The 13,835-nt window shown below is 37.1% G+C and overlaps 1 protein-coding gene across 3 annotated transcripts in view; it reads left to right on the forward strand.

The window, feature by feature from the left end:
- CACUL1 (CDK2 associated cullin domain 1) overlaps positions 1 to 13,835 on the forward strand; it is a 55,104-nt gene that overhangs the window by 15,058 nt on the left and 26,211 nt on the right. For 2 of the 3 annotated variants that reach the window (XM_075504455.1, XM_075504457.1), the window contains exons 4-5: positions 7,723 to 7,818; positions 13,614 to 13,716. In XM_075504455.1, coding sequence (XP_075360570.1) covers positions 7,723 to 7,818; positions 13,614 to 13,716 — 199 coding nt within the window. The remainder of the gene's footprint in view (positions 1 to 7,722; positions 7,819 to 13,613; positions 13,717 to 13,835) is intronic. The other variant, XM_075504458.1, reaches the window with a different exon arrangement.

Genomic DNA, 13,835 nt, shown 5'->3' on the forward strand with positions numbered 1-13,835 from the left:
CTGAGTTTTGCCATGTGGAGCTTCCAGTAATTAAGAATTAAATTTCCCTAATTCTTGGAGTTGATCAGAATTTTGGATTTTGTGTGCTTAAAAAAAATAATGTGTGTCTGCAGAAAACACAAATGAAGATGTTTCCTGTTGTCTTGAGGTCTGTGAAGCCTGTAGTATACAGATGATTTTTCCAAGATGCTTTATTTGGAAACATTTTATTGGTAATGGACATAGCCCATTATGTTGTGGTTTAAAATAATGACAGCTGTTTTTGTGGGTAAGTGCTGAGTCATTCAGATGTATGAGGTAGGGTGGATACACAGGCATATGCTTTCAAATTAAATACATCTCTTTTTAAAATGAATAAAACTATATTTGCATTAGGCACTAGTGTTTCTGGCTTACCTTATTCTTATGCACTCTGATAGTAATTTAAAATCAAGTACTCTGCCCATTACATATCTCTTCAGCAAAAGACGCTGCAAAGTACTTTAAGCACTGACAATCAAAATGCACTGAGGCATTGAGCTGGCCCATGACAAAAGTAGCTTTTTTGTGCAAGTGCAGTGGAATATTTTCATTTTAGTTAGAATAATCTCAAAAATTCCTCTAGGAAATGACTGAGACCTGAAAAGCAGTTCTTTGTCATGTTGCACCCTCTTTTTATTTAGAGAAAAGAGAAAAAGGGATCTATTGGTTTTTTTGTTTGTGTATATTTGTTGGGGGTTTTTTTGTCTTGACCAGAAACAGTTGAATTCACTAACTTTATCTAATTTTTATGTTTGTTTGAAGTTAAGTGAGAATCAGTCTTTCTCTGAGTAAATAAACAGTGGTTTGCTTGTCTTGTTTCTATTTTAAATTAAACAGAAGTGGTAGAGCTAAAACACCAGAATTTGTTGTTTAAATTCCATCTGTCTAAAAGCATTGGATTAAATTTGGAGCCAATTGCTGATAGCGTACTTTGGCTCTTCAACGCTCCAGAGGGCTTGGGGTTTTTCTCCTCTATTATGTCTTGAGATATGTATGAATGTGTATGTGTGCGTGTTTTTTTTTTTTTTTTTTTTAATTATGAACAATATATTTTTTTTATAATGAACATGACTGAACTGAGCAGTCACTGGTGTTGGTAGATAATTTGCATGGCTGCTGTGTGGCCCCCAGGACCTGCAGATTTAGGGTCTTCGCTGTGCAATACCAGAAAGCTTTCCTGCCTCATATTAATCCTTACAACTTCTCAGCCTTTTGTCTTGACAGCTCTCAAACCAGTCAGTGCAGTGTATGAAAATATCTTCTCACCTATTGTTTCCTTGGAAGAACATGCATTGGAGTTAGGTTACTGTAAAAGCCATTCTGCTATTTTGAGGACTGCCAAATCTCTGGGAACTGAGTGCCTTGTATCACGTCACTGTCAGTTGCCATCTGTTCTTAAAAATGTCAGCAGTATCTGTTGTGGACAATCTGTTCCTTCCTTGCCTTTTCCTTTCTTTTCTGTCTCACGTTTACCTTCCGCTTGTCCCCTGTGATTATATGGAGTTTTGCCATCCAGTGATGAGGAGCCTGTCCTTTCCTGCTCCAACTCTTTCTGAAACATTAATCTGATAAATACAGATGCCTTACTCCAAACTTCAGATTAGGTTCTGAACTTCCTTATTTGTCTTTTAGAAACAGTTATGTAAGTTCCAGTATTTCTCTTGATTACAGGAGAAGCATGAAGCTTTAGTGGCTTGTCACGTTTACCTTGTGAGCTTTGCATATGGTTGGCTTGGTATAAAAATGCATCCAAGTAGTGCTTTGAGGGACTGGTAAAACTGAACTTCTTACTGTGGGCAGAGTTATGTACTGGGTACCACCTCGTAGCAGTTCTTGATATTTATACTTTAAGGTCATTTTACCCCAGATTGTTTTGTAGATATATTTTACTTTCCTTCCAAGGTACACTGATGATTACATTACCTTTATATAGTGCAATATTGTAATAGAACAGTTATGCCAGTCTGTAAAATAGAACTTTTGACAACATCATCTGTGGCTGTTTTTTGTGTAAACTTGATAAATCAGATTGCTAATGAAATTATGATTAGACTTTAGTAACGTACTTATGGGAGACCATGTTAAATATTCCATCCATGTGAAGAAGCCCATTCTTATTACGCTGTTTGTGTGGGCACTGTCTGACTTGCTAACTAAATGAGAAATAGTGAGCCTTCTTCATGATTCATATCTCATCTCTCGTAGCATAGAAATAACACTCAAATTAGCTCTTGTTAATTTGAAATTAGTTGATTCCCTGAAATAATTTCCATAGTTGCAGTAGTTTCTCAAACACTTAAGTAGAAAACAAATCTGCCTCCTCTATGTTCTGCCTATAGAAAAGATCAGAAGTAGAAGTGGAAAATGGAAATTGAGAACTTGTGTTTCCTTACTCTTTTCTAAGTATGTTAAATCACTAGTGTTTCTGAAAGTCCATTTGGGTCAACTGCATGATCTGTTAATATCGACAATCCATTTTTTAAAGAGGAGACTGGTACTGGCAGTTTATCTGGTCCATGATATTTAAAAGGAAAAAAAAAACCCCAAACATCCTGTGCCAGTGCCGTAGGCGTTTATCCATCGGTTTTGCTGGGGGAACATTGCTTAGTTGTGTGTGAAACAAGCCTTTCTTTACTGCTGTGAATCACACTGAATTGAATCAGATCAAATGAATGATCAGTATTAGAACTCAGACGGCAGAAACCAGAAGTGTTAAGAAATGAAGAAATGTGTGCATCTTCATGTGTGGACATCAAAAAGATGGCTTTTGACTTGAGGTAGAGGTAGGGGTCACCATATTGCCAGAATTGCCATTAAAAATGACATTGTCATGAGCAAGCTAACCTGAGAAAAGCATCCTTGCCTGTAGCCTTTTGAAAAGGCTTGTATTCCTGTGGTCATTTTTAGTTCCTTGCCACACTACACTGGGTGCTGCAGACCCTGATATAATTATAGAAAGATATAAGTAAATACGGCACAAATGAATATGTATTTACTAGATGGAAATGGTTCTGAAGATTTCTTACTATTAAACAGAGTTTTGATGGTCCCTGTCTTTTTGTTTTACAAACAGGTAGAGTGGCAATGGAAACATGGCCTACCTCTGCTACCCTGCTCTAAGACAATTATACGAGAGTATGCCACGATGCTGTACAGCTTTGAACAGCTTTGAGTGCAGACTTGAATAGGAAGACACAGTCTTTGAATGAATTGTACTTTAGCTTAATGTCTGTTTTTCATAAAAAGTTTTAATAGTACCCTTGCCTAGTGAGGTAGACCTGGGCATCACATAAATTGTCTGCAAGGCAAAGTAAACAAATTACATTTTCTTGAGAAAGAACAAAAACTGGTTTAAAAGATTCAGACCACTTACATGGATAGCAGGTTAATTTGTGTAGTCATAGCCATTTTCCCTTTTCACTTGGCAGGAGTGGGAGAGATGCTGCAGCATGTATGCTGGCATTTTGGCAGTGAGCATGTTCCCAGGAAAATGGAACTGCCCATTCAACATAGGAATGTAAGCTTTACTGAATATATTGCTGATTGTGCCAGACGACTATTCATAAACAAATTAACTTTTGTGTTCCTCAAGCAAAGAACTGTTGTCACTGTTTCTTTCTTGTGAGCCATTTCTGAGTTGTCTTGAGCCAGCAGCATGTCTTCTGGTTTCCTTCGTATGCTCGTTCAAAGAATGATTTTCAAACTGAAAAAACCCACATCTTTTTCGTGTATACAGTTTCTTGCTTACAAGTTCATTGAAATGTCTAGATATTAGATTTCAAATAAGGGAAGGGTAATTTAGTATACTGGGTCTCTAATTGCTTGTTTTGTTCGAAGATGTCTGTCTTACATGTCATCCTTTCTGAAATGTGTTTTCTTGTTACTTCTCATGTCTCTTGGTGCTGAGATGTCCACTATGGTGTGTAAGGAGACTAAATGAGGTCCTTAGCATCAGCTTTTAACAGCAGCCATAATATTTGATGCTAGGAAGTAGTCAACTCAAAACCAGGCTGAAGATGTTAAGCAAATGCCACTGCATCACAATTTGAGAAACCTGACCAAATGTTCAGTGCTCCCATGGACAGACGCACTATATAGTTGCTACTGGAAAACTGTTCTTAACCCTTTGAGTCATAGATGAGAGCAAATGTAGGAGAGGATTTAAGCTGTTTCCCCGTATAGGCTGTCTTAAAAAAAAAAACCCCAACAACAACAAAAAAACCCAAACCCCAAAAAACCCGAATTGACAGTTTGATAGGATTCAGGATGGGGAGTGAAGGAATGAAGGATCCTCTTCCTTCCTGGAAAACCTTAGGCTAGCAGTATATTTTTCTTTGACTAGCTTCTGTAATATATCCCTCGGGTAAGATAGGAGTGGTTTTTAAAGACTTAATATTTTCTGGGAGGTTGTAAGAAGTAAATGTCATGCTTAATTCCTCCCCTCCCCTGTAATTAAAATAGCCGAATGTACGTGTTATCTTTTCTGGACTAAGACCAAGAATGAAAAATGTCAGCCTAAGCAGTTTGTTTATTTTTTTAATACTAGTTATAGCTGAATAAATATAGATTTTAAATGCAAGTTCTACTCTAATGATGGCCATTTAATAGAAAAATCTTAGCAACATCTATTTACTCATGAATTTGGTGCCACACACTACTTTTTAGTTTATAAAATTCATGTAATTTATATAAAGCTAGTCCCACTCCCATCACTGTCCTATTAATGTGAATGTAAAGATGCAGAGAAAGTTCCTATGCTCAAACAAGTGATTGATTTCAGTCTAGCAGTTTTGAGCAGCCATACAGTAACACCCTAATGAACAGAAAACAGATGGTTCTGTTTTCCCCACACAGATTACGATAATTCATAGATGAGCTGTGAAAATACTATTATTGATTTCTCTTTGGCTTGGGTTTTTTGTTAGTTTACAAGCCAAGCAATAATTGAGGAGAGTTTTGGTGGTGGTTTTTTTTGTTTGTTTGTTTTGGGGGTTTTTTGTTTGTTTGAAACAAGCAGAGTCAGGTAGTATGTGCTTTCCTGTTAGTTTCTTGACTGTTGAGGCTTGACATGTCTATCAGGAGACTATCAGGAGATAGTCTCCAACTATCAGGAGAATAAAACTGAAAGATACCATCTCATGCTGATAAAGCAGTTAACACCATGATTTTGCATTCCAGAGGTTAAGACCGAGGCCTGATATTTGCCTGACACTACTGAGTGCTTCCCCTGAAGCTGTCAAGACTTTTCTTAGCTTTTTTGTCTTTATCTAGAGCAGTTGTTTTCCACTTGGTTGCAAGGTGGTGGTGATGAACAAGTACCCTTCCATTAAAGGACTCTTGAGGTCGTTCTCAGGAGCCAGCTGGGTGTGCAATGGTTGTTCCTTCTTAAAATGTCTCTCTTAACGTGACATAGGCTTTGTGAGGTGAGCTAGCACAGTTTTCATCTTCAGTGGAGGAAGAAGGTATCAATCCTTAATGTCCCATGTAAAAAGGGTGGCAGACTGGCTGTATACCATTGCCTAGAGTCTGTTCATGGGATTAAATCACATATTGTCCAGACAACTTCTGTCTGTTTTGTTTTTTGGTGGTGTGTGTTTGTGGTATGTGTGGTGTTTTGGGGATTTTTTTTTTGTGGTTTGTTTTTTTATTTTTTTTTTAATGAAAAGTGCAAACTGTCAGTGAGAGAAGAGGGGTGCCTTTTGTCAGGCTATGGTCTCCTTTTGTCTGACATGTTCTTTGAAGTAGAATTTTCCCTTTTCTTTAGTCTTGGAAGCTGTATACCAAGTCTTTACAAATCAGAGAGTATAACCATATTTAAAGTTGAGGTTAAAAAGGAGTGGAGCAGGAATACATACTGCTTAGAAATGCAGATTTTGTTGTGTGTTATTTGCAACAAATTATATATGTAACTATATATGGAAGGGAGTCCGTAGAGTTCATAGCCACTTTTATACGTTGTTGGCATTTTGAACTGAAATTTGTTTGGCCACCCCTGTTAGCTACATCTGCAATAAGATTAAAAACTTATGATCAAAATGAGGAATAACCATATATAACCTTTGGCAACAGCATATGGAATAACACTCTTTATTCCTTTGCCAGTTTTGCTTTCCTTTCTGAAATGTCTGCTCTGTATCGGTGTTTGCTGTGAAAATTACCCACATGTCCATTAAGCATATTAAGGAGGGAGGCCAAAGAAGCTAGTTTAAAGGAAAAAAACTTTTATAAATTTAGAATACTTAATAGAGCAAAAAGTCAACATAAATTCTAACTGTTCTCTTAGGGCCCCTGGTGAATGTCCATACAAAGGTTGAAAAATCTGCTTCGTAAAGATAAGAGCTTTAAGTTCCAATGAGGTGGTTGAGGCGCAGCTAGCCTTGAGCATTTCTCACGCCACAGATGCTTTGGCTTTAGAAAAAATCTTTGAGCTTGTTTTCTTGCAAGGTCCCAGTCACTGCTGCATTCTCCATCCTCTTCTGGCTTGGTGCTGTCAGAGAGGAAAATGGTGCAAGGGAAGAAAAGTTTTGCTTCTCATTAGCATGCAACACTGTCCTTGGGTGTGTATAGGTGTGTATATGTATATGAACAGTAGAAACTCAGGCAGCTACCCCCCGCCCTCCTCTGAAAACACCATAGCAGGGAAAGCAGGAGGAGTTTGGCCAGAGGCAGAGCACGGTATGTGGGTGGGTTGGGATGGAGAGGGGGATAGTGGAGGAACACGTTACCCCAGCTCCACTTCCATCCCTGGGTAAGTGCACTCCTGAATGCTCTAATGCAGCTCCCCTGCATCTCTCCAAATAAATATTTATAAAAGAAACAGTGGTTAGTGCTTCCCATTTTTCTGGTTCCCTTTTCAATTTAACTTAGCTTGCTGCGGAACAGATCTTTTTAGCTTCCTTATTTCCTTCTTTGGGAAAGATGGTATTGTACATAGAAAATAGCAGTGCTGTCACTGTGGGCTCTACAAGGCCTATCATAAAGTTGACACATTCAGGCTTTGTGTAGCAAAGTTTTGCTCGGGGCTACAGGGTAATGCTGTGTGTTGGAGCATTGCAGTAGGTTTTTGTGGGCCTGATCTGCAGTGCAGGACACCAAATGCGGAGCTCTGTCTGAAGACATTGCTTCATAGTCCCTCCAGCTCAACACCCTGAATATTTGCCTTGCCTTAGGTGACCCAGCAAAAACTTAAAAATGTTTTCTGTGAAGGACAGTGCTCCCTGGAGCTGGAGGATGTGCTGCTTGCCAGCTCAGATGCAAAGCAGCAGCTTAATGCCACCCTGCTGTCTTGGAGTAAAAGCCTGCAGGGGGGCCGGAGCACACACCGCAGCACTTGTTGAAATTTGGTTATGTATTCTAGGTGTGACAGATAGTTCTTTCAAAAAGAAGGTCTGGTCTTTAATAAAGCGTTTCTATTTGCATATGCTAAATGCTAGTTTGTTACAGGCATACTGTATTTCTTATTGAATGGACCTTTTCCTGAGCACTGACATTAGTCCTAGGCAAAAACCAGTTACTGAAGAAAACTGTTTTTGCTGGAGGGAGTTATAGCAGAAACTCTGGAATGATGTGTGGCTTGCTTTGTGTGGACTTAGTGTATCAAATGCTTTGTAGTTTTTTGAGTTTGCTTTGAAAGCATAGCCCATGCTGTTCCAGATCTTTCTCTTGTTCAAATTACAACCTGACTTTTACGGTTTCTTGCAGGCCAGCCCTCCAGATCTCTATATTGAAAGATTTAACGTAGCTCTTGGACAGTATATGGGAGCATTGCAGAGCATTGTGCCTCTTTTCATATATATGGTAAGTTTTAGAAAATTCTTTTCAAATAAAGTATGTTCATACACAAGATGCTGACTGAAAATGAAAAGAATAAAATGCAGCTACAATGATTTTTAACTTGTAGAACTTAACGATTCATACCTGATTTTGCTACCTGCATAACAGTACTGATCAAGTTGTGTGGGGAGAGGAAGGGGAAGCCGTGCTTTTAAATGTAGAGTTTTGCAACTGGTTTCTGCCCTAATATTTCTTTCCTGGGAGTGGAGGGGAATGGTTTTTATTTTGATTGTAAAAAAAAAAAAAAAAAAAAGCCTTCCCAAATAGTTAGGTCATTCTTTATATCTTTTTGAACAGAGATAGTTTATTGGCTTGTTATATGTTGGCTTGGTAGTTTGAGCAGGCTACAAAGATGATTGTTTCTTGCTTTTAAATTGCACAGACTCGGACAAGACAGAAAGAAATGTCTCTTGGAAATGTCTGTCACTTGCTAAAGCAATTTAGAGCATTGACTGGATGAAGACAAACTTACGTCCATAGCAGGACGCATGTCAGACATGCTTGCAGATGTTCAGAAACCATTGGCTATAAGTGGTTTTTGTCATGCTGATTTTGTAATTTATGAAGTCTTCTATACCTCTGAAGAAGTTTATAATTTGCATTGCTTTTGTCAAAGTGCCAAGACTTTTATTGGGGTTTTTTCTGGTAATGAATAACTTAAGCTTGAAATTTGCCCTTCTCCCAGAAACCGTCCTTGCACTGGCATAACTTCGAAATAAAAACAAAAGGAAGTATTTGTTGGGAAAGAAACTTTTTTTTTTTTTTAAGAAAAAAAGATTTAAACTGATTTAAATTAACTAAACCTCAAACTCTTTAAAATTATCCTCATTGGTGGCTTCCCAGAGTTTGGGAAGCAGTATCTTTTAGAAGGATCTCCTATGTTTCAGTGAATGCACCTCAAACCAGGTAATTTGCTATAGTCTTTCAGCATAGTGTCATCATATAGATTTGCTCCATTAAGAGAGGGATTTGCCTTTCTTGAACTGGGTGTCTTCTAATGTACTCTTCGTCTAGTTAATACAGAATGAAGTCTGTTGCTACAGCTTCACTTGTAAACTAAGGGATGTGTTCCTGGTCATGATTTTTATTTTTCTCTTGCTGCCTGTCGTGAAATGCTGGGGAGAAACTAGGAAGAGACTTTTCCCCCCCTATTGCATTCAGATATTTTTAGATGCTAGCCATTTTTTCACCTGTGTGTGCTTGACTTGTTTATTGCAGGCAAGTGATTAAGCAATCTCATAATTTAATATCCATTTACAAATGGAGATAAGCTGTTCAGGTGTACTTTGAGTGCTCAGATCTGTCACTGAGGTTCTTTCATCACAGAGGTCAAAATCTATCCTTAATGATTAAGACTGCGGTAACTAACATCTAAAAAATGTTCATGATAGGCATATAAACAGACAGCTATTATCATTATAAGCTTTGTCTGTATGACCAGACAAGGTATAATTGCTGAATAGATTTCCATATCTATCTTTGTACACAGTTGTGATGTGGTGTTTGTATCTTCAAATGAGGAGTGCTCTGTATCCCATTGTTTCTTTTTTTTAGAGTTTTAGTCTAGCTGATATCTGAACATAATAAAAATGGTTAGTCAGTAATAAACAGGCCTGTAAAATGAATAGACAGATAGTAATTTTTTTTTTTAATTTGAGAACAAAGAAAAGTGAAAGTACTCTATCATTTTAAAGGAGAAGCTTCTTTAAAGCGTGACTAGTGATTTGTTCAGGCAGTAAAACTCTGTTCCTGCAAACACTTTCTCATTTAAGTGACTTAATTCAAGTTAGGCCCGAGTTAGTGGCTTAGGTGGGTTCTTTTTGCTGCCAAATGTAATGCTGATTTGGCTCAGCTATATAGCTGGTTTTGAAGGCTAATGTCAAATTAAGTCTCATACTTTTAATGTATTTATTAATATTTATTAATCAGTGTTGTTCATGATGTGGAAAATAGAGAAGTCAGGATGAAAAATGTTTTCCTCTCAGTTTTTTCTGTATGCCTTTGGAAGTACTTTTATGTGCAGCCACTCCTGCAGTTTTACATTGTAGCATCTAATCAAGTTTTCTCTCATACAGCAGCAGCAGTTTCCTTTATTTAGAGAAGAAAATACAATTAAAAAACAATTGCAAGCGGTGAAAGCCTAATTATTCTACTGTATAAATTAGTGCTTTGCAGTTACCTTAATAGATACTTTAAATGTATTTTTAAGTGAAGAGGACTAAGTTGTTGAACTCTGCCTTTTTATCAGAGATGGCAAGGCTTTCCTTGTTTGGTAGTGATGTGGTTGCTTTAATCAGGAGTTTCCAAAGCTGTTGGAGTGGCACTGATAAACTTTGTCCTGAAAGGATAACTGTATTGCTGCTTAAGAAAACTTCTAATATACATTTAAATATTTTTAAAAAATCTATGAAGCCAAGGAAAACCTAAAGGTTTTTTGTACAGCTGGAACATGTGTTTGTCCCTTGGTGGCCAAAAAAGGCATAGTATTTTGCCTTAGGCTTAGTCCTGTGTGTTTTGATAAGAGCAGCACTTTTCTTCTTTCTCCATGTGCCAAACCATATTCTTGTGTGAATGGTGGGAATACGGGAAAGGGGTTTTCTTAACTTGCTTGTATATGGTGACCAAGGTGTGTTTCAAAGCTTATCTTGAGTGGTGGTCGAGAGGGCTGACTTTGCAATTGAGGGAGTTTTTCTTTTTCCTTCTTTTGCATGGAGCACTAGTGGTTTTCTTTTTCACATGGTGATGGATTTTTTTTCAGTTTTATGCTGCTACAGTGGACTTTTCAAGAAGCATGGAGGCCCAAAGCACTTTTGTCCCTCCAAAATTCTGTGGGTTTAAGGTCCTTCAAAAGTTCTGGGATGTAACCGCAGATAAAGTAAATTTAATTGGAAGTCAGCTTAGCACACAGTGCTTTATTCCTAAGAATAATTCCTAGTGAATAACTGTTTGCTTTGTAAATATAAATGAGGGTATTCTGTATGCTTACAGATTGTACATATCATAGTATGCTGCACACATGTATGAATAAAAATCATATACCCACTTCAAGAAAAATGAAAATCAGCGTTTAGATGATGTATTTTTTTATAATAGGTTCTCAATTGTTAATTATACTTAGAGATGTAGCTGAAAAGCTGTTACCTTGTGGCATGAAATGAGCCTAACATTTGTGAGCACTGTGGTTTTAGGATAGTTAGGAATTTTTTCACAGCCTCTAAAATATTACTATTCTTACTGGGTGGTATTGCATTTCCTTGCTTATCAGCTAGAGGGCATTTTGTGTATGTCTGTATACACAGATATATGTGAGTGTGTATATATATATATATGTGGATGAGATGATAAGCACTCATATACTGTTTTTTCTCTTTCAAGTATTTCTTGATCTCCTCTTAATATTAACACAATTATGTCTTTTAACATTTGCCAGATTGCTTTATGATACGGTGTTTTGTAGAAGAAATGCTTATATCATATCTGACTTTCTCAGTTATTGATATCTGCTTACCTTTTACCTGTCAGACCTTTAGGTGACTTGACACACTTTTCAAGAAATACTGGTACAGCCTGGGTAGTGGTATCTTATACAGAAAACCTTCCTGTTTTTCCACTAACAAGAATGGGGAAGGTGACAGCTCTTCTGCTATCTCCTTTCAGCACTGTAGACTAGAAATGAAGTACTTATTTTAGGGGATTTTTCACTGTTTATTTAAATGCGTGCAAGTGTAACATCTTTTTGGAAAGGTGTTTCCAAGTCAGCAAACGTGAAGAGTATTTTACAGTTGTTCTGTGTATAAGTACTGCATTGTAACTCTTCTCCTTGAAACTACTGGGGTTTTTTTGTTGCTTTTCTAGTTATGAAACTTAAGGTGTAGGCTTTCCAACTTTTAAACAAAAGAAAGCATCACAGTTTGCACATGTCATTGCCAGCTGCTTTTAATGTAAGAAGGTCTGGAGGCTGGGAAAGGAACAGAGTAAGTTATTTCCTTAGGTGGGTGCATCTCATCTGTCAACTTGTAAGAATCAGTAGTTTGATTTGTCAGGTTTGATTCAGGTCAGTAGACCTGTGCTGAGATGCTCTGATCACTCCTGTGTGCTGCACCGGTGGGTACATGGTAGTATGTGGTCAGGAAGCTCAAGGTGGAAATGGTTTAGGAAGTTAGGTCTGATGAAAGACTGTAGTATGGTGTGTAGCTTAGCACTTCCTAGAAGATGTAGATCTTCAGTTGCCGTGAATTTCTGTTGCAATGGCAATTCACCATTGACCAAAAATATTACAAATGAAGTTAGTCTGTTTCTTACAAGACAAGTTAATTCTGTCTGCAGAGCCTTTCTCTCAATCTCTGTTTGAAGAACAGGCCCAGGTGAGGGGGAAACAACTGACTAATAGCCCTTGATAAAACCTCTACAGGTAAGAGAGCTTCAGGGAGGGAACTGGCAGTAGGAAGTTACTAAATTTTTTTAAAAAAATCTCGAGATTGTTGTCTGGCACTGCAACAAACCTAAACTTCAATAGGGGCATGTATTCAGCCCTCAGATTGCCTTTGTTCTAACAGGTTCAGTTTTTAAAGGTAAATTACTGCTGCTGAATGCTTGCCTTGAAAATTTAAGTGGTTTCTGCATGGACAGTTTATTACGGTATGTGTATAGTTTTGGTAATGGCCAGGAGAATGGGTTTCACAAAAAAATGTAAAGATTGCTCTAATAGTGGTCTGAGGGTTTGCTCCAATTATGTTAAATGCTTTAGTGAATAGGAGAACAACTTGATTTAAAGTGTGGAAAAATCTTTCTCCCTTAAGATATCCCTGCCTCTAGTAAATCTCTCAGATAAGTGTTCCAGTACATTATTTTTGATTAAGTTGATTTTCTATTACAGTATCTGTTTAACTCTTTTACAGAAGTTGTCCAGATGAATTAAGTTGTTCTACTTCTGTGTTAGTGTTGTAATGATAAGACTTTTATCTTGAAACAGTTATTTTTTCCAGCATTTAAAACCCACCTATGAATAAAATACGGACAAGAAATCTTACTATTAATTGCAGGCTGGGAACTGAGGAATAACACCAAATAGTACATTAGGTATAGAGGCCCTCAAGGAACTCATGAACAGAATTTCCTTTGAGGGTTGAAGAGGTGAATTTATTATTAATGCTGAGTGGGTCAAGGTAATTGAATCCTCAAAATTTTAATGTAGTTCAGTTTTGTATAGATTTGTATATATCACTTATTTCCACAGTTGGTTAATTCTGAGTAGCTATCCTCTGAAATTATCAATGAACCACAGAAGTGGATAGCTGTACCGATGATTTATTATTGTAATATACCTGTTTTAATGGCTTAATCACGTTTAGACATAGGTAAAAATGTTTTCTTTTGTTATAAACATGATGTCCAGCCCTATTTTGGTGTTGGAGCATTTATAAAGTTCTAAAATGAAGTGTTTTTTCTACAAACTCCCCAGTCTGGATCGATATGGAGATGTATCTGTAGATACAGAAAAAAACCCCTAAACTATGCATGCCTGTATGTAAGTAGGTTTGTTACCAATAGTACCACATGCACTCTTAATTTTAAATACATGTTTTTTTGTTGTACAGGAATGTTCTATTTAGTATAAATGCAGTCACCAAGGAGGCACTTTACAGGTCAAATATTCTACAGCTTTAAAATTTTGAACTATTTTTATTCAGGGAAAAAGTAAGTTTATTTTATTTGCTGTTATGAAAAACAAACTTGAAAACTTCTGTCTTATCTTCCAGAATAAATTTTACATAGAAACCAAGCTTAACAGAGACTTAAAAGATGACCTTATAAAGCTGTTTACGGAACATGTTGCAGAAAAGCACATTTACAACCTAATGCGTAAGTAAACCTATTGAATTTTTCTTATAATGGGAGTCTGGAAAACCGCAGTGCTTTCAGATATTGCAGAAATCCACAGCAAATAGGGAGAAAATGGCAAATGATTAGTGAACTTAAAT

Source organism: Mycteria americana, chromosome 6, assembly GCF_035582795.1.
Source record: "Mycteria americana isolate JAX WOST 10 ecotype Jacksonville Zoo and Gardens chromosome 6, USCA_MyAme_1.0, whole genome shotgun sequence".
NCBI lineage: Eukaryota > Metazoa > Chordata > Aves > Ciconiiformes > Ciconiidae > Mycteria > Mycteria americana.